Below are 21,703 nucleotides of genomic sequence, written 5' to 3'. Positions count from 1 at the left end.
TCAAGGCTTGGTGGTCAAAATGAAAATGGACGTAGCAAGAGGTATTCTAAAATACCTCATTTTTATAAATCATGAAAGGATGTGGCCTCCACTTCTTGCAGGACATCAGCCATTCAGCCTCTAATGCTATCTCATCAATAGCATGGCCTTTACACCCATTAGTCTCTATGTTTGTGTAGGGATCATGTTGTTTTTAGGAAACTCTTCCCCTTACTTTTGTTCCCTTTTTGTGAGAGTCAGTCTACCCTAGGATCCTCTCTCTCTCTCTCTCTCTACAATCCTTATATGATTGTTTTCGTGTAACTCCCATTAATCTCTATGCTTGTGTAGGGATCATGCTGTTTTTTAGGAAACTCTTCCTCTTAATTTTGTTCCTTTTTTTATGAGCCTCTCTCTCTTTCTGTTTGCTTTCAATTTGGGTTTTGCATTAGAAGTTTTTAAGACCACTCTCTATAATCCTTATCTGATTGCTTTCAATTTGGGTGTTTAATTAGAAGTTTTTAAGACCACTCTATAATCCTTATCTGACTGCTTTCAATTTGGGTGTTCCTTAAGAAGTTTTAAGACCGACATTGCACTGATTTTGATTCATTAGATATAATATAATTCTACCAATCTGGTGTAGGCAACACCAGCATGTGGGTCCAATGAAATGAAATACAAGAGCATCTTCAATTTATCCATAGAAAAAAGAAATGCCACCACACAAGAGTATATTCCCTCCCCATGAGATTAAATGGAATCAGAAAAATTCAAAAACTGTTATGTTAAACTGATTTCTACAACTGTGGAATAGTCAGTCACCTTTGGCGGCCCGTTAGTAGAATGGTCACCTTTGTATCATACAAATATTAAGCGCATATCACGGTTAGATCTTCAAATGTGATGAAGCCGTAATGAGATAACAGTAGGGGGAAACTGTGGCTGGATTGAATCCTTCGCTATGGAAATCCTTGTTCCACAAGTTACAACTTGTATATGTCCTCTGGAAATCCTTGTCCCACAAGCCATCACCAAATCTAGTACTTAACATTTGGAGTATGTATCATATATGATCAATAAACTCAACAATGATAATAAGAGATTTTAATAAGAACATACCCATATTCATATCATTTGTTGAATATCTCTTCGAAAGCTCTTCTATCCTTCATATCAGTTTGGTATGCTCCCTTATCCACATAACTCAGTCAATGATAGCAACTAATAGGTATTTCTACCTATATACATGGAGTAAGGATCAACCCTAAAATATAAATAATTGAGCATCTCCCATAATAAGGTCCAATCACTGATAAACTCTGATAATACTTTAAGCATTAATGCGGTTAATTGAAGCTCATAATACCGATTAGGTGATCACCTTTAACTGGGCTCCATCTAACTAGATTTATCAATCAACACTTATCAACTAATCTAAACCTACATAATGATTGATTTTAACTCATTCATGTTGAAAACATTACAAAAGAAATAAGAAAAAAAAAATTAAGGATACCATCTTTTATTGAAAACGAGGTTTTAAGTGAAAGAAAAAAAAAAGGGAAATTTACAGCACAATCCCTTAAAAAAATGTCACTATTATAAGAACACCCCTTCTGTTTTATCAAATTAGACTCAGACGCCCTACCGTCAGTCACTATTAAGGGATATACCTTATATGCTAATGTCAAGTACTATATTTTTTTTAAATACCAAAATGCCCTTATTAAATGTGAAATACCTAAACTACCTCATCAACATCCGACACGAGGTCGGACAGGGCTTCGTAGAGGTCAAGAATCTTGAAGAGCTTCTCCGGTGATCAGTGACTAATGTTCATAGCCTTGGCGAGGTTGAAGACTTGGATGGTGGGACCCTTGACGGTTTCCATGAAGCAGGCGTCGGCAGCGGCAGGGCCAAGACCCTCAAAGATCTGCTCACAGAGGAGTTTCTCACTAGCAAAGAGGATACGAACGTAGACCTTAGCAGGATGTATCCAACGCCTAATCTTGGTCTCGAGGGTATCCCACTCCAGCCTCTAAATTTCACCGATGCCAAGGCGGCAGATTTGCAGACACTCCCATAGACCTAAATGCACTTGCGCAAATACCCAGTAGTGATCATCCTCTCAGCGATGCTACAAAGGTCATAGATGGCTTTGGGTGGGATCAAATCGATCTCACAATGTTGATAGTTCTCTTGCAAAAATTTTGGAAGATCCAATTGAGTTAAAAACAGAGGTTGGCATATCATATGGGTCATATGAACTGAGTCTCAGCATGCGGAGCGATCTCAAGAGATTGGCAGTTTCACAAGAAGTGGGAGTTCAAGCCACCATCACAAATTTTTCTTTTTCTTTTTTTATTATTATTATCCAGATTCTTTAACACATTGTAAAGATAATCTCTTCATCCAAATGGTTTGACCCTTTTGACTGTGAGATTAAAGAAAGGTATTTTGGATTTTCAACAATAGAGAGGGTGATAGAATAGAAAATTGAATATCTATAAAATAAAATCCTTGTTCTGTACAAGTCTCTTTGGATCCTCAATGGTTTATTAATTGTGTGCTCAACCTTGAGCTCGAAGGTTTAAGGCTTGTATTAGGTCAAGGGTGAAAATAAACCACATAAGAGGTATTTCTAAAATATCTCATATTTTTTAGGGTAACTTATAACGTCATCCCTGAAGAATGTCACAACTATATTTTATTTTAAATATTAAAATATCCTTATTAAATGTAAAATAACTAAAATACCTTTATAATAAATTACTATTTCTTTCACCTAAATTTATCACCATTAGAAGACCTAATTTACCTTAGCACCGGCAATCGAGCAGCAACAGTGGCATCTGCGAAGGACAGATGATCACTGTTCTTTGATCTTCTCTCTCTCTCTCTCTCTCTCTCTCTCTCTCTCTCTCTCTCTCTCTCTGTTTGTTTTCTTGCATGCTTGTGAAACCAGCGACTATGGCGGCAAGAAACCCAGAATTGTGGTCATAGGAATGGCGGGGTTAACAGCTGCTCATAAGCTTTGTAGTACCACCGCTGATTTACCTTTTAGAATCTTTGGTAGAAAGTTATGATTGTTAATTTTGTCTCTGCATTTCATTTTACTTCTGAAATTCTGATTCCTCTGTTCCAAATGGGTTCTTTTTTCTTTGTTCTTCTAAAAAAAATAGCAGCTTTTTCTCACAGGAAATCTCTGTTCTTGCCTTCTCCCAGAAATTCGACATGGGAATATTCAAATTATCTGTCGAATTAGAAGGAAGAGCAACATTGTCATGCCAGGCACAGCTGGTTTGGAAATCATGGCAAATTGAAGGGTACTGGTCCACATTGGTCTGCAAGAGATGGGTTTCATTCAGAATTGGTTTTTGGGTTTGATTAGAATCGAAAGAAGGAACTGGGTTTGAACTTGGGAGTTGCAGAGTTGGTTGTTTTCATGGAGATTTTGTAGAAGATGAAGGTCAGGGTTGTTGTTATTGTTGTAGGTTTGGGATGATAAGAGAGTATTGGCAAGCCTTAGGAACTCAGGATTGATGAGAGGTTGAATCCCAAGAAATCTAGACACATTATTCAGTTGAGATTGGTTGTATAGCGGTGAGCTAAGAAGAGAGGAGAGGCTGAGAAGATCAAGTCTTGGACTATGAGTTGCAGGATCAATTCCCATTCTCAGAAGCCTTTTTTTAATGTGGGTGTTCCAGTGGTCTTGATTTCATTATCAGAGTGCGGAAGCAGCGTCGATGAGTCGTTCCCTAAATGCATTGTAAGATCAAAACCAAGAAATACGAATAATAAAGAGCAATAAATCCGTACGACACAGAGATTTAACGAGATTCACACACCAGGGTGGTGTGCTACGTCCTTGGACGAAGAAGAAGATGATTCACTATGTAGAAGAGAAATTACACCCTAGCAGCGGCGAGGAAAAACTCGCCCTAAAACCTTAGCTGCGTGAAAACCCAGGGATACAATGACTTACTCAACAAGCAACAGTACATTATCTATACTCCAAATTACGGGTCGACCCATCGGGTCACGTTCGATCCAGTCGAACCATACCACTGGGGCGTAGTCCCTGCACCCCCATATGAGATCAGTGATGGGCTCTGAACTTGGGCCTATCGGCCCAACCCCTCTGCTTCCATCACAGATCTCAAAAAATTTTCCATTCAGATTGCCACCAAAATATGTCGGATCAGGTCAATCTTCAAAACGGGTCAAGAATTCGAGACAAACTTAACATGCATATAGTTACCCCAAGGATGATTCAACAAGCACATTTACCTGCCCTGGTGGTACTAACTACAAGGTTACCTTCTGCCCCTCATAAGCCTTTGAATCACAGTGTACTCCTAAATAGTTTAAAAAAATAAAGTTGTGGACATGATGCCATAAGAATATAGATGCTTATGCTAAATTAATTTGCTCAATACATTTCCAATAAAGCACAGTTCCTTGTGGTCTACAAATTCTCTTATCTCCTTCTTGTCTATCTGTTTTGTTCCCTTCTCTACATGAGGGGGTGGTTTGTCTTTGTACAATACATGGTTTAAGAAAAACGGAATTAGAATTGGATTAAATTTGTCAAAATCGGCCCAGATCGGATAGAAGTACCACTGTTTTTCATCGTTTTACTCTTGGTCCATATTGAATGGATTGATTCAAGTCAATTTAATCTGATTTCTCAAACCATGGTCCAATTGAAGGGCCACTAGGTCTATCAAAAGATTGGACGAATGAAATGTTGGGTTTTTCTTTGATGTTTAAGAGAGAATAGTAAAAGAAGATGAAAAATCTCAAGAGGTCGACAGTTTCAGAAGTAAGGAGTGGAAGTTAAAGCCATCCCTATTTGAAGCTTTTCTTAATGAAGTTCAGCAGTTCATCCAAGGTTCTAAAACATCGGAAAGGTCATGGGATCGATAAGAAACTGTTTTGATACCATTCTGAAATGATTTGGATCTGACCATATCAAACAAATTTACCCTGCTTTGGAAAGAAGAAAAAAAAAAATCAATTTTTATATAATTTTACTTTTCAAAAAGATCAGAATAAAGAATCGATCAAGGCCGATACCATTTTAATCCGACTCAGCCACCAATCTCTTGGTGTCCCTAATGGTTTGTTTATAATGTACGCAACCTTGAGGTCCAAGTTCAAGGCTTGGTGGTGAAGAAGGAAAATACAAGTAGAAAGAAATACCTCATTTTTTTTTCCATGTCAGCCCACAAGCGCAATAGAAGGACATGTAGGAGCCGTAATGAGATAGTACCTGTAAATTTTCAAAATTCAATGGTTGGATAATTGCACAATTAAGAATTAGAGACTGTCTAAAATCCATGGAAATCCCTGATCCACAAGCTACAACGTGTACATGTCCTTTGTAATTAAGTACTCTCTCTTAAAATGGTTAACAAGCAACAACCAAGAAGTCCAATACTTATCATTTGGAGTATGCGTTATATAGAATCAATATAACGGATCAATAAACTCAACAATGATAATAAGAGATTCTTATAAGGACCATATCCATGTTCATATCATTTGTTGGATATCTCTACGAAAGCTCTTCTCTCCTTCTTGTCAGTTTTATATGCTAGCTCCCTTATCTATATAACTCGTCAATGATAGAAACTAATGGGTATTTACACATTAAAGCAGCTAATTGAAGCTTATAATGCTCATTAGATGATCACCCTCAATTGGGCTCCATCCAACTAGATTTGCTGCAAATCTACACTCATCCGTTAATCTAACCCTACACATTGATTGATGCTAGCCCATTCATGCTGAAAACATTACAAAAGAAATTAAGGATACCCTACTTTTATTAAAGACGAGGCCTTAGGTGAAAGTGAATACGACAAATGAAATTTATTTAAACAACCCTGGGTGGCTGGGATAAGACTTTCGTAGTGATGTTATAGTTCTCTTGCAAAAGATTTGAAAGATATAACTGAATTAAGAACAGAGGTTTGCATATCATCTAGACCACAGTCTCAAGATGTGGAGCAATCTCAAGAGATTGGCAGTTTTCACAAGAAGTGGCATCACTGGTTTCGTTTTTTTTTTTTTTTAACCATGGTGAAGAGAATCTCTTCATCCACATGGTTTGACCCTTTAACCATGAGATTAAAGAAGTGTATTTTGGATTTTCAACAATAGAAGGTGACAGAAGAGGAGTTGAATATGCCTAAAACAAAATCCTTGTCATGTACAAGTCTCTTTGCATCCTCAATGGTTTGTTGATTATGTGCTCAACCTTGAGGTCGAAGATTCAAGGCTTAAAAAGGATGAAGATTTTTTTTTTTTTTTTGAAAGTCATGAACATAGTTAGCAAAAACGGGAACGAAAAAAAAAAAAAGAGAAACGGACGGTATGGATTTTAAACAGTAAAAATTTTGGAATGATATGGTCAAAAAAACAGAGAAAGGTAAAAATCGAAAAACATACGGTACGGGTTTTAAACGTGTAGATTTCAAACAAACAGGACTAAAAAAACGATAATATACTCACATAAATTAATGGATTATTATATGAATACCTGCATTTAATGTCCAAAAAAACTATAAAATCTAACATTAATGCCTATGCATCCCATGTCTCATTATAAGTTTTAAGACATATCATTGAATATCATCCAACACTAATTCTAAATTCATACATCAGACATGCCCAAAGTCTTATTGAGCAATGTGACTAGGTTATGGTGTTGTTCATTGTTGTCAACAATAGTCAATACACTCTCGAAGTGATATATGTTCAGTTAGAGTCAGGAATCATCACTTTAGAAATATTTTTTAGCAAATATGTGTTGGTGTATGATGTCTTGTATTCCGTCGCAGTTTAATCCAGGGAGTACTGGTGCAGTACCTAGACAGGCAGGACGGCGGTCCTACTAGCCGATTAGCGGGCACTGGGGGTTGCAAGGGGGGCAGGAGGCGCCCCTGCATAGCAGGGGGTGTAGGGGGGCATAGCCCCCCGCTCGAATTTTTTATTTGAGGGCAATTGTATACTTTTCGGATTAGGGTTTTTTCGCTATATATTTATAGTAAGGGTTTCTTTCTCTGTAATGCAACAATACTGAGAGGTGTGAGGACGAGTGCTATAACTCTATTCTCCATTGATAGTGAAGCAGGATCTCATCTCACCAGGGACGTAGGCAACCTTGTCGAACCTCGTAAAATCCGTATGCATTGTTTTGTTTTATTTTTCCATTATCTTCTGCATCGTTTTAGGGTTACGTTTCTACAATATGTCAATTTATAGATCAATTTCAGGGTCCGTGAATTGAATTTGAGTTTGAGATATTCATAAGAAATATAGACCATTGTGTTAGCTTCAAGTTGGTGAAAGAATCAGGTCGATCACAGTTCGGGAGAGAGATATACGGTCAATTAAGTAAACATTACAATAAAAAATCAAACTTTAAAAAACGTCATAAAAATGGGAATGTGTTTAGAACAGCAATGCTTGAAGTTTGCTGTTTTTTTAAGTATCTTTGGAAGCATACGATAAAACGTGTTTTAAACAGTAAAAAACAGAAAAACGCTTCAAATGGAGTTTTAAACACGTTTTTGCTAACAATGGTCATGAACGACTGTGATGATGATTACTAAGCGAGGTTGACCAGATGTGGGGCTCTGGGGCTAGGAATTGGGAGAGAGCAACAAGCAATGTTCTACCATTGAGCTTCTCATGGGCATGGTTGGGAAATCTAAATGGAACCCTCAAGCTAGGTTTTGCACCGACTCCTATACTAGTATGAGGGTCAATGGGAACAAATGTAAAAGCATCAATAAGGGAAAGATTTGGACCTTTGATTGGGTGTGAAATGATTATTTCATCCCATCCTAAATCAAGGTACAAGCGCTATACTCCTGAAGAGAGCTTATCCATAGATAAATGACTAATAATGGATCATTGATTCTTTCACCGTGGGTGAAGAAAACTTTGAAATGACTAATAATTAAAACTTTGAGATCCAAAATGAGATCAATCTTCATCATCAAAGAAAGAGTCTAACTTGACCTCACTATCTAGAATTTATATACACAACAATAGGGAATGGTTGTCTTTGTCCGATAGAGGGACCATTAGATCTAACAAGAGGCGGTACGGTGATACGTTGGACTCTTCTTAGATGTTTAAAAGAGAATTGCAAAAAAACGGATGAACAATATGTGAAATAAGGGTGGATTTTCCAAAATTAAGGAAGAAGAAGAAACTATATTATAAAAAACAAATCCATATTTTACACCAGCCTCGTGGTACCCTCGATGGTTTGTTTAGTTTGTTTGGAGTTACGAATGACCATGAGGTCACTACCTCAAGTCTTGGTAGAGAAGAGGAAGAGAAAGACGAAGAAAGAGGTATTCTAAAATACCTCATTTTTAATAGATTTTTCTTTTTTTCATCCCTCTTATTCTGGTATTGGCCACATGGGCTCTCTAGGTCTTCAGGCTAATTGGTCTTCTGGGCCTATATTGACCTTATAATTGCAGGGTGGCGTCTTATTTGTTATATATATTTTTTTTATAATTGAAAGACTCACATCATTAATTTGTTTAATATATATTAGGAAATAGAAATGTCATCACGTCACAGTACTATTTCCCTCCCCATGTGATTCATTAAATGGAATCAGAAAAATTCCAAACAGTTTGGTTAAACAATTCAACTTTTACCAAAAGCATTAATTCCTAAGGCTTTTTTTGGTAATTAACAAAAAAAAAAAAAAATACAAAAAATAATGATTACATAATGAATTTTTATGTGTCTATATTTTCCTTTAAATTCAATTTTTTTTTTTTCTTTCCTTTTCTTCTCCTAATTACCAAACATAGCCTAAGATGAAGTTCATTTGCCAACTTTAATAACCTCTTCGGGTTCTCTCTCTCTCTCTCAATATAATCCTTATCCAAACAAAGAGTTCCCTGATTTTGATTCAGTCCGTGGTGGAGTCTCTTTTTGTAAGTCAAAGACTCACATCATGTGTTTAATACATTCTAGGAAATAGAAACGCCACCACGCCGGGGTACTATTTCCCTTCCCCATGGGATTTATTAAATGGAATCAGAAAAATTCCAAAAACAGTTTCGTTAAACTGGTTTCTAATAATTTGTGAAATAATAGTCACCTTTTATAACCGTAGGGGAACTGTGGCCGGGTTGAATCCTTCAAGATGGAAATCCCTCTTCTACAAGCTAGATCATCTACATGTCCTCAAGTGATTAGATAACTATCCTTCAAATGGTTTACAAGCATAGTCGTCCAAGTCCAAGGTCATACACAACAGCAACATCCATATATCCATAAGATGTAATAGACGCAAAAACCAAGTTAGTAATGACAAAAAAAAATGGGCATCTCAAGAAATCTTCCATTCTCCTTCCTCCTTTTGTCTAGTTTAGTCTTCCTCTTGACTACCTTAGCGCTGAGAGCTATCATGGGGAGAAGAGTGATGTGCTAACCAGAAGCGGGGAAGAGGGAAGCGGGTGGAGAAAGAGAAATAGGAAAGAAGGGGGACGGGGAGGAAGAAGATTAGGCACGCTAGAGGAATGGGTTAGGGAATGGAGGGAGGAGAAAGAGGAAGGTGCATGTCCATCACTCTTCTATTGAGGTCATTGTTGCTTCTACTCTAGGGGTGTCAAAAAAACCGAGTCAATCCAAACACTCCCTAACCTTCCCTGGGCCTGAATAGGGCTTGGGCGGAGAATTCAGCCAATATATAGGGTGGGCTAGGTTTGAGAATTTCAAGCCCGAGCCCAGGTTGGATTGGACCTAGGCTGAAGTCTCAATCCAACCCGATCCGATCCAACCCAACCTCGTATATTAAGTATATAATATATAAATAAGTTAATTATTATTATAAATGGAATATATAAAAGGGTGTACAAAAAATCTTTCATTTTCCACAATCACCAAATATACAAAAACTTCAATATTTGGCCTCTCAATGCATCAAGATTAAGCAACCACGTAACCAATAGTACTGGGCTGCGATGGATTGGGTTAAGGTAGGCCCAGTCAAGATCCATTAGGGCTACGTTGGGTTGGGCTAAACCAAACAAAGTTGGGCCTACATTGATATATCCCAACCTAACCTAGGGTTGGGCACTGCTTGGGTTGAATTAAGAGACCTCAGGGTTGGGTTGAGGTTTTAAAAAATCCAGCCCAACCCACCCCGCCCATTGACACCCCTATTCTACTCCATTAATAACATAATATATTATTTGCTAAAATATATCAAATTTATTTTTCATTGTATATTCTATTATGTTAGTAGTAACCAAATGATTAATATTTATAGCTCGTAATCTATTATCATAATTGATTATTTATAAATAGGTAATAAACATAACTGAGAAAGTTCCGTAAAAGGTAGCTTGGCCATTCCTTATACACTAAGATGTTTTATTTATAGGCACAAGATGAATTTGAATATGAATAAAATAGAATCATCAATTCTTGCCTATATGGTTTGTTCATTGTATGTACAACCTAAAGGTCAGAGGTTCAAGCCTTGATGGATCAACCAACAATCACACCATTAGAGGTATTCTAAAATACCTCATTTTTTGGGGGCCAACAATCAGATACAACGACTACATCCACCCAAGAGAATCATAATTTTTTAGGCTAAGCTAGTGTTCATTAGGGTCCATGACAGTGGACCACCATTGCTGGCCAATGGCTCTAGGCTAAGCTAGTGTTCATTAGGGTCCATAAAAGTGGGCTACCTTTACATGGAGGTATGAAAAACAAGATATTTTAAAATACCTTATTACTTTTCTCATTCTACTTCCCTCTCAAGGAAGCTTTCAACTTTGGACCTCAAGGTGTTCCACTTCCCTCTCAAGGAAGCTTTCAACTTTGGACCTCAAGGTTTCATACATGATAGACAAACCATTGAAGATACCAAGGGCATCGCATCAAAAAATGGATTTCATTTTAATCGTATTCAATTTGCTCTTCTTGCCAACAACTTAAGGTGCTGGTTGTTGAAGCAATCACCGTCATGTCATGTCTTGAGTTCAAGTCCCCCCTTAGAAAAATCCCCCCTTCGTAGGCCACCCTTCCCTGAGTTGGAAACTTGGGATGCCACCCCGGCTGCCTTTAGGCTGCCATCTAGATGGCCTATGAACTCTTGACAGGAAATATCCAAAAAAAAGAAAATTTGCTCTTCTGAAAATTTGAAAAACTTTTTACTTAGATAAAGGGGGGAAAAAATAATGCATCACAGCCGGACAGTTTGCGGCCACCAGATTTACATAATCAAAGTTCATACTTCCTCCTTTATATATATATATATATATATATATTTATATATGAGGTATTTTAGAATAACAAGTCTTTCTCATTTCTTTTCCTTCTCACCAAGCCTTGAACCTCCAACCTCAATCCTGCACAAAGAACGTATCCTAGCTTTGGATTTACACAACCTCACCAAGAGACTTCAGGAAATGAGACAACTATTTCATTTACAACTGAGTGAATGAGAGATTTTGTGCTGAGTACCGGTAGGACCTAAATTACCAAGAGGTACAGTTGGAAACAGCCTCTTGCAGTTGGGAAGGTTAAAACCCCTTGCTTCGCAAGAGAGGCTGTTTCTAAGTTTCAAACCTGTTACCAACATGTTGCAATAGTACAACTTAACTGTTGCACCACAGCCTCACCACTAACGCATAAACACATTGCCAAGTAAAAATAATCCATTTTCATAGAACTAAACTCGCAAAGAGATTCACCCCAAACAGAAAAAAATGACAATCAGATAATTTCATTTGCTATAACATGTTTCTATACGCAAGTAGTTTTAATAAAATTCCAGTACAAATAGTGCAACAGAGGATGAACCATCGTCGATCATTCAAAGGATTGGGGACCCAAACCACATCAGAAACAAAGTGATTACCATTCCATACAGACCACCTGTAAACCCATAACCTGCATACAACCCAAGGAACAACTGCTACCTCCTGCCATATTTTAAAATCAATAAAATTCCGTAAGCCAAGGGAAGGCCATGTACAACCAAAACAATCAAATTCATGACTGCAGTTGGAAAGCTTGAAACCACACTAGATGCTACAGTTAAATGATTAGGCTCCCTCATCTCCAATCATCATCTCATCCTTACACTTCCTTTTTTATCAAACCTGTCAAAAGGATTTGATCAGAAACACCAAAATCCAGGCAGCCTCCCAAGTGCAAAAAAAGTTAAGGGCTCACCCACAGAGACGAATGGTGAATGGACATACTACATTTATGGCTTTGCCACACCCCAAATTGATCTTGTAAAGAATTTTTTAGTCAGATCTCTGATGATTTAAGCCACTTTTGTGGTCATAGTACAGAGGCAACAGCCACCGAGCCCCATGTTTCCTCTTCCCATAACACCGCCAGTAAAGAACTAATAGCATTAGCATAAAACCAATAGGAATGGCCCATCTGTCACAAAAACAATCAAAACACAAAGCATCATTTTCCAATCCCATCTAGTGCACCCACAAAGTCAATATACTTTTATCATTAGTATTATAAATGGAGTTTGGGAAAGAAATATCAACCAGATTTCTGAACATGTTGAGAGCAGAAGAGAAGATAATTCTTATTACCTATCCAGATCAAGAATAGGGCTATAAACTAGTGTCTCCCAAGTTGCCACAATAAAATGCCATGCAGGGTTGTAGTAAAGTGACTCGGCTGACCAGAACATTCTCGTGTATGTCTCCAAGAAGACAAATAATATCCAAGCTCCAATCTCAAGCAAAATAAACTTTATAACAAACCGGCCCACCACCACCATTACAAGGGAGAATGCCACCAGCCAATTGAAGAGCCTGTGGTTGTATTCTTTGATGAACAGAGACCGGGATTTGCCCATCATCTGCATGTACATATACATTATACTTTATATAAATAACTAAATACAATTCACAAAATAAGTATATAAAAAGATCAAGAAGAATGAAATTTCAAGAAACCAAGTTGAACCATCTGTTCTCCCCAATCACGGACGAACCGTCACCTATTGTCACAAAAATTGAGGTCCTGAACAAAACAGCCAGCCAAACAAATATGGTGGGATCAGTACTAACCTTTATCATACGTTGCTCATAGCTCATTTTTGAAGGCCCTACACACTCTGCCTCAAAGCTTTGATTACAATGCAGGAAACCTGCATTAAATTTTGCCATGGAAGGAAGCCTGAGGGCTTGAAGGTGGTCCATTTTGTCCTCACACTTAATATACAGTGCCTCGCACAGCTTCGAAGATTGATATTCATTTGCCAGAATAAAATTCTTGTATGCCTACATAAAGCGTTTCCAATAAAGGATGAAACGAACAGCACAGAGCAAAAATATTATAAGATTTGGAATATGTAATTGCAGATGTGAATAATTCATACATTATATAATGGAACTCAACTTCGCACAAAATTTGCAATCCAAAATCAAACACCTGATATTCAAACTATTCAATATGAATGCTTGGTGTGCTCAAGGGCGAAAAAGGTGCACTATTTTTTTTGATAGGTAGGGCCCTAAGGAGAGTTGAACTCATGAGCTCTTAATTTTGAGGTGTTGCTCGCTGCCAACTGAGCTATACCATCTTGGGGTACCACTTATCGTGACGCTCACCACACAGGGAGCCTTCAGCCTTGCCTTTGGGCCGACTGCACCTCAAACAAGCGACACAGGGGGGGCCAATCTTTACTCCGCCACCACAGGGGGCGACATGGTGCTTGACACACAGGCAAGCATGCCCTCAGCCTGATGGCTTGGGGCGCAACTTGCGTTCAAAGACTTGATGGTTCACAGGATTCTGCAATTCACACCTTTCTTATCCAATATAAATGCTTGGCGTGCTGAGGCCTGAAAATATTATGAAATTCTTGCAGGCCACCCTAATGTGCAGAATGTAAGGGAAATTTCTACAGACCTTATAGCAGGAATGCAGGATGATGGTTATACTCACACTTCAACAGCAGTGAGGAAGGAAAACTCTCATCTGCATTCACCATATTATGGGGACATCGAGGGCAAGTAGAAGTTCAATAATGCAAAATGAGGAAACCCCAACCCACCCCCACCACGACAACCCAAACCCGGAATAAAAAAAAGGAACAAACTTTGGGAGTATGAAGTACCACCTAAGAAGAGAGACCATCAACGTAAAAGTTATACAATATAGTTACAGACCTGACAATCCAAAAGATAGTATGTGAGAACTGAGAACCCAAATACCCAATATAAATTAGATGTGACAGCATGGTATTATTTAACAAGATAATGTCAAAGATGGTTAAATTCAAAGAATTAAACATTGAAACTATTCTATTGAAATATCCTTTTCCAGATGCATTACAAGGAAGCTAGGAAAATGTTTCTTATAGAACAGTTGAAGCACTATGAATCAAATGAGGCCAAGATTGGGCACTACGATAGATGGAATAGACCCCTAAAGGTGGAGAGGCCAACTCATAAAATGTTATCACATGGTTGGCAACTTTGCTGGGCCCCTGAAGCATAAGAAATATTTCGGGTAAGATTAAGGTAGTATGATGCAGTTCTTTATCACTATCTGATACTTATGAGATGCAAGGGATTAAAGAAAGAGTAATAGGAATGTGCATTTAAGTCATGGTTTGCTTGGTTCAGGGTAAACTATAAGAGAATCAAGGCAGGCTAAAAAACAACAGTAAGTGTTGTTTGTCAGGATAATATTCTTCTTACCTACAAGCTGTTTCCAGTGAAAGATGATGTGGGCAGTTATCGACAAGATTTCATAAAATTTAAAACCATGTCAACATTGTGAAACAGCCCAAAATTTAAAAACTTGCCTTGCAACCCAGTTCTTGCAAAGAGGCAACAAACTCATGACATTCCCAAAACCTACATCTGACACAAATAATATCACAATGAATGTTTGGTATGTACGAGGCTGAGAAAGACATCCACCACCATCATTCCTTTATTTTTATTTTTTTTTCCCAGTTGATTAGCTGACAGAGGGTGGGGTGATGCCGATTGTACCGGAACTTCTACGGGAGTTTAATGACCTTGTAGCATGATCGTCGTACTCAACACTTCAGAAGAGCTGAGGAAGAAAAAATTTGCTACCTAGTCCCATTATTTGGGGAAATTTGGAGGAAATGGAGTACAATCTTCTATAATGAGGCAAAAGAGAATGATGTCAATGAAAAAAATTCAAGAACCAAGGAATTACACCCAAGGCACATATCAAATGCCATTACAAAGAGAGACCATCAGCATTAAAAGTACACAAAGAAGTTATCTACAGAGATAGAAGGGTTACTTTTCTAAAGACTCCAAGAGTAGTATGTGAGAACTCTAGCATAATGGTATGCGAGAGCACAGAATCATTTAACAATAAATGACGATAGTTGAAGCAGGATCACTAATCAGTCCACATGAATCTCATTTCTTTCCACTTCGCACTGTAATCAGAATGTGAGCATGACAGGGCACATCAATAATGGGAAAATAATCTCCTAGAGGTAGAGGCCTACTCATCAAATGCTAATATTGAGTGGTATGAATAGGCCCCTTGAGGGTAGAAAATGTTTGTGAGAAGAATAGAGATTGTATGATGGGCATCTGAGATCCCCCCATCTCATACTTTGTAAGAGGCAAGAGATTAAAAAATCAAGAACAATAAAAACATGAATTAGGTCATGGTTTTGCTCAGTTCAATGTAGGAAATGGACCCATCATTGAGCTTTCACCTATACAGCTTGTAGGACTTACGTTGCTGACAGTAAGCATTCAATTTTCCATGAAAACCATACTCTTAGGTGTAAAAAAGGAAATAACTTGTCACTAGGTAGCAAAGGCATTTACAGGCAAACTTGAATGCAGTGATCACCAGTATTGAATTTTTTTTCCCCATTGTCTATGGATCAGAGAGAGAGAGACACAGAGAAAGAGGGGAAAAGAAGAAAGGGGGAGGAATACCAACCAATGGTTGGATCAAGGGAAGCAACAATAGTAGAAAAATCCTTGGTTTATTAAAAAAAAATAATTTAAAAAAAAAACATGTTTGAGATGTAGATAATTTTACTTCCATTTACCCTTTTTTTTTTTTGGTTCTTGGATAACCCAACCAGCTGGCTGGGGGCCCAAAGGCTGCCACCACTGAGCTACAAGCTCATTCCCCCTTCCATTTACTTTGAGTTTCATAAAAATGGTCCTAGTTTTACGTGTTTGCCAATACTAGATAAACTTCCTAGTGCCCAGCCCAAATTTCCAATGTCCAATTTATCTCCGACTGAATGACAAGTTCCCCAGCATACCTCTCGTACTTCTTCATCCAGTTTAGCAACTGATTTCTTAGCATGGTGGCGACCGAAATGCTGCTCATCAAAGACCTTCATTACTTCTTCTCGTGCTGCATGGTTGGCCTGTTGCAAAGATTGCTCTGATTGTGGTAGCCCAACCTCACCCATCCTCTGACTGTATAGCTTCATGCACCGCTCAAGAATCCCCTTATTAAAAACCTCAACAAGAGAACCTGTGGAAGGGATCTCTCCTTTGTTCAATGCTTCAAGAATCTGAAACATAGAGAATATGTTGTTCTTGAGAAAATGCAACTCTTCAAAAAACATACCACCAAGCTGACAATGCTTTTTTTTTTTCTCCTTATTTTTCCGCTTCTCCAGTGAGAAGAGGGGAGAGTTAAGCTTCAATAAAAACCCAAAACCTCATTTCCCAGAAACAAAGCAGTGTCTGCTTAGCTCAATTTCACAATGATGGAAGGTCTAACAATAGATTTCTTGCATTTACTACTACAGCCAAGGAGGATGAAAGATCTGGGTACCTGCTCCAAGAAAGATACAAACTCCTTTCCATTTAGAGATCTACCCTGAACAATTTTTGGACGAATGATAGAAGCAACAAGTTCTTTCAACTGCTCCCTCTTCTTAATATAAGTTGGATCAAGGTCACCATCCTTCATGTCACAAAGTTGAGTTCGCTGGAGATGAGGCTGTAAATAAATGCAAGTTAAAGAGTCAGCAGCTCGATCCAAAGCATAAACACTGACAAAGTGAACATGGGTGCCAACCAATAAAATATAATAAAGATTTTTTTTTTTTTTTGGGGGGGTGGGGGGTTGTTGGAGGAGGGGCAGGTTAGCCCTCCTACAGTCCTACTAGCACACAGCAGAACCCATAACAATGTAGACTTGAAAAGAGGGGATGATGTACATCTGAGATTCCTCCCGAACAAAAACACATGAAAGAGAATAAATTTATGCATTTAGAGTAGAACGCTGAAAAATATATTTTTAAGACTAGTATAGGATGAACAGGATTCTCACACAAAATTAACCCAGGAATGATCAGGGTAAGGTACAGCCAGGGTTTAAAGTATCAGTCCGTATCGTATCGTACCGTATTGGCCCTTACCGATACGATATGGACCGATACGATACATGAAATTTTTAAAACCCTTTTGTATCGATACGTATCTTATGATACACATCGATACACCACCGATACGCACCGATACTCACTGATACATACCGAAACTCTATGAAAAAATCAAAATTGAAGTGAAATGTAAATTTCGGTACGTATCGGTATGTATTGATATGTATCGGTGTGTATTGATATGTATCGGTATGTATTGGTACGTATCAGTGTGTATCAATATGTATCAACCGATACACACCGATACGTACCGATACGGTCATAAAATGGCCAAAATGGATAATATTTTAGAAAACCACAATTTTTTGAGGTGTTTTTATTCCAAAGTTGCTGCCAACCATTTTTCTCTCTAACTAAAGTGGAAATCTAGGTTGGAAACAAAGATTTTACATTTATGGAACAATTACAAACCTTGTATTCTTAGTGCGATACCCTCAATTTACTGTTTATGTATAATACATGTTATATATAGATTTTTTTAACTATTTTTTTATGCAAAAGTGTATAAAAAAGTGTTTCCTATCCATTTATGTGCGTATCTTTAGCGTATCTCTGATACGATACGATACCCTCCGATACGTATCTTAATTTTGGCCGACTGATACGACGACCAATACCGATACTTTAATCCTTGGGTACAGCTACATTATCTACTATGATTTCGGGTTGCTCAACTGAGAATTGGATACTCAAGAATGAAGGTTTTAAATCTATACATAGGCATAGGAGATTAGGGAACAAAGAGTTATTACTGCAGAGGGATTTTGGCATTAGTTGAATATGGTTGGAGATAGGTTGGAGAAATAAAGTGAATCAAAAGAAAATTGAGAAGACGAAACAAATATAAATGTTCCGTTCCAGTCAAAATGCAAAAAGCAACACATACCTGAGGTAAGCTAAAGGCTGTGCTGTTATCACCCATAACGGCCAGTGATTCTCGAATCTGATTAACCTGATTCAATAAAGAAACCAAAATCGCACCCACCAAATAAAAAAATAAATATATATATATATCACAGAAAAAATAAGTTTTAGAGAAAACTACCTGATCAATATTTCTGTCACCTGCAGTCACAATTGGCATCCATAATCAATTGTTTGGTCTAATATGGGTACTGAAATCAAACTCATCAGGCATATAAGAGCAAATAGGTGACAAAAACTAACCATCTAAATTAGGGACCCGCTGAAGAGCTTCATCTACCATCTGCTGTACACTTTTCCCTTCTGTAAGACAGCATCAACAATGTAAAATTTAATGCTGAATTGCAACACTTAACACCCCAACCACCCCCCCCCCCAAAAAAAAACCTGAAAAGTACGAAATTGTATCTATGCAAAGGGCACATTTGAGGGTAACAGGTGAGAAGATAACAGCCCAACTCTCCACTTAAAATTTGGAACAATCAAAAGAGAGAATTATACTGTAATAGAAGCAAATTAGATCTCTATTCTCATTAGTTGGACTTCAACCCAAGATTTTCGATCAATCTTGGAAATGTGAGATGATCTGTTAATTTGATTACTTATTAAGAGTTGAAACTTTCTCATACGTGACGAGTAAATTTTGTAAGGAAAAATGAGCTGACTTTTGGTTTAATCGCACATACTTGACATGGCAATATTTTCTCCTTTTTGGTTGTTATTGCCAATAATAAATAAATCAAACCTAAGTCCTTTCCCAAATCTTGTTTCCTTTCATTCAACAATAGTTACACCTCCTCAACAAAAAGGAACCTGGTGAACCAACTCATAGACTCTAAACAGTCTACAATGAATGCTATAATCCTAGGGTTGGGTTCCATACATGTTGGGCCTTTGATCCCATGTGTTTTGAGTGTAATAGACCACTTTTATGGGTCTAAAAGGGGGCTCTAAGGATGCATACGGGATTACTAGTTAGTTTTCATTTTTTTATTAGCTTCCTTTTTAGTTGGGTTTGATTTGAATTATATTTTTTTCCTTAGGAATCAAGTTATTAATTGAGTCAAGTCATTAGCAGTTAGTTTCCTTTTTCAACTAGTTTCTAATTTCAGCTTTTAGTAACTATTGTATTAAGAGAATATTTGATTTCCTTTTTGAGAAACCTTCTATTTTGTAATTCCCTCCCCCATCAACATTATAAATAAAGAGGAGGCTCCTAAGCCGAGATGATTTTGATAAAAAATTTAATGGCTGTCGCTATTGTCTTCTTCATGAAGAGGTGTCTTGTGTTTGATCAAGGCTGATGGAATTGATGTTTGATCCAATTGACTCTTTGCGCTGTGAAGCCCAAGAGGTTCCTTTCAAGTGCTCTCTTCTTCAAGCTATTTCTCTCATCTTTTCTTAAGTATACAAGGTGATAAAGTTCTGGTTTGCTGTCACAGGTATTTATATCCATTCCTTATTCAGTTCTGCCAAGCGATAGAGGTTATTTGTGAAGAAATTTCAGTTCTGCCCAGGCCTATTCCCTCATCGGTATTGGCTGATATTTTAACCTAAGTTTCTACCCATACAAAGGGGAACTTGATCCAGAGTTGAGGCCCTTCTGACCTCAGGTTGCTGAGTTATCAAAGATCTCCCTATTCTGGCCGATTCTGGTTAGTTCAGATTCTGCCCACTGAAATTGACAGATCTGGTTCTGTCTTCCTTTGTGTCTGTGGAGTTTATTATTGTTTGTGGACTGTTAGGATTCTATTCCTACTGCCGCTTAACCCTATTATTTGGTGTATCGTCTGATCTCATAAGTTCCAGCTTCTGGGTTTCAAAACTCTGATTTACAAAGATCTGTTTTCTTCCTTAATTCTGATCTGTTGTATTGCTGTCCTACCTTGGGGATTATTGGTTGTTCTTTGATTAAAAGTTCCTGCAGTTTTGAGACTTGGTTAGACCCCTACCCTAGTCTACATTAGGTGGGGTGATCTCCTACTTTTGTCCTTTTCATCTATGAACAAGAACTTTACTACAAGAAGCATGGGAGATGATGTATATGAATACTGAATAGTGCTGTGGGGGATGGGTAATGGGACTACCAGAACAGGGTCAGTTGCTCTTGAAGGATGAACTAAAGGAGAATAGACCACAATAATTTGACTCCAAGTCCTACAATACTGAAAATTGAGGATAACTATTGACTTTTAACTGATTACGTTACTGATCCAAACTCAAACCCTTCCATCATTTGCACCAGCTGTTCTATACACCAGTCTAAGGACTACCAGACAGCAACTTAAACTTCCTCTTCCAGGAGGGGCAGGGGATAATGATTTCCTTAATTAAGTTTTAAACTTACGTAAGAAGTCCCGCTGAATCAACCATAACAACTTGGCAGGCTCAAATGCAACATCTTGCCCCTACAAAAATATATTTAAATGTTTAGAGATAGCAAATGGTCACTATAACCGAAAAAAAAAACACACATAAATTCGAAAAATGAAAGTGATAGGTGGATTACCTTCACTCTATTTTCACGTGTAAGTGACAGGAAAACCATAGAACATGTTAGTGTAAATGAAAAAAATAGGGTGGCTATAATTGCAACAAGTTAATATTAAATAAATGTTAACACTTGCGAACCTTCCATAGAATTCTTCTGCAAGCTCAACAGCAAATGACAACCTAGATATATCGGCTTCACGGATCTATGGAACAGAATAACAATAACAAATTAGTACAAGTGTAGCACATACGATGCATCCATGCATGAGCAACTACAAGGCCCATGTTGCATTGTTTTGAATTATGGGCTAAAGAACAAACCGTCTCAGGTAGATTGTAGATAAGCACAGAACTCATGACAGTTGCCAAAGCAAAGATCCTGAGAACACAGAAATTAGGTAGGTTTGGATTGAGAACCATGGCACCACTGAAGCCAGATGGAAGATTTGGTATATCAGAAAAATTACCTGTCATCATATACATTTGACTTCCCAATGCTTTCAAATCCTTCTGTGTCAAGGTAAAGCACAGATGTTTTAACCCCGTCTATAACTAATTCTAATGGCATTCCCCATACCCATATCCCTGAAACAATGAAAAGTAAATGTCAAAAGATATTTTCTTTAAATTTAGAAGTGTCATGGTTAACAAAGCCAATACAGATGTGTGTTTGTGTAAGCGTGTACAAATTTTGTGTCACTGCTTGTTAAAATACACATCAACCTTTTGTTTTGGTATCACGCATGTGGCCTACACCAAATCCTATAAATAACACAAGTTTCCAAAGATTAGTAGTTGAAGCATACTGGTTCAAGATTTTTTTTTTTTGGGGGGGGGGGGGGG

The 21,703-nt window shown here is 37.7% G+C and overlaps 1 protein-coding gene across 2 annotated transcripts; it reads right to left on the bottom strand.

Moving 5' to 3' along the window:
* Positions 1-11,743: 11,743 nt before the first annotated feature.
* Positions 11,744-21,628, bottom strand: LOC122089827 (guanylate-binding protein 4-like). 2 transcript variants are annotated; one of them, XM_042659534.1, is made up of 15 exons: positions 21,584-21,628; positions 21,328-21,445; positions 21,182-21,239; positions 20,999-21,063; positions 20,877-20,883; positions 20,715-20,775; positions 18,611-18,670; positions 18,489-18,508; positions 18,330-18,395; positions 16,831-16,998; positions 16,307-16,564; positions 13,089-13,301; positions 12,606-12,877; positions 12,249-12,438; positions 11,744-12,146 (listed from the first exon to the last, which is right to left on the bottom strand). In XM_042659534.1, exons 1-14 carry the CDS (start codon positions 21,603-21,605, stop codon positions 12,297-12,299), a joined length of 1,530 nt encoding a protein of 509 aa, XP_042515468.1. In that variant the 5' UTR covers positions 21,606-21,628; the 3' UTR covers positions 11,744-12,146; positions 12,249-12,296. The 2 variants fall into 2 exon arrangements, with proteins under 2 accessions (XP_042515468.1, XP_042515467.1); XM_042659533.1 differs by having other exon boundaries at positions 11,744-12,438.
* Positions 21,629-21,703: the final 75 nt, after the last annotated feature.

Source organism: Macadamia integrifolia, chromosome 9 (genome assembly GCF_013358625.1).
Source record: "Macadamia integrifolia cultivar HAES 741 chromosome 9, SCU_Mint_v3, whole genome shotgun sequence".
In the NCBI taxonomy this organism is placed as follows: Eukaryota; Viridiplantae; Streptophyta; class Magnoliopsida; order Proteales; family Proteaceae; genus Macadamia; species Macadamia integrifolia.
The sequence above is the reverse complement of the archived record's forward strand: the minus strand, read 5'-3'. Positions and strand labels throughout refer to the sequence as shown.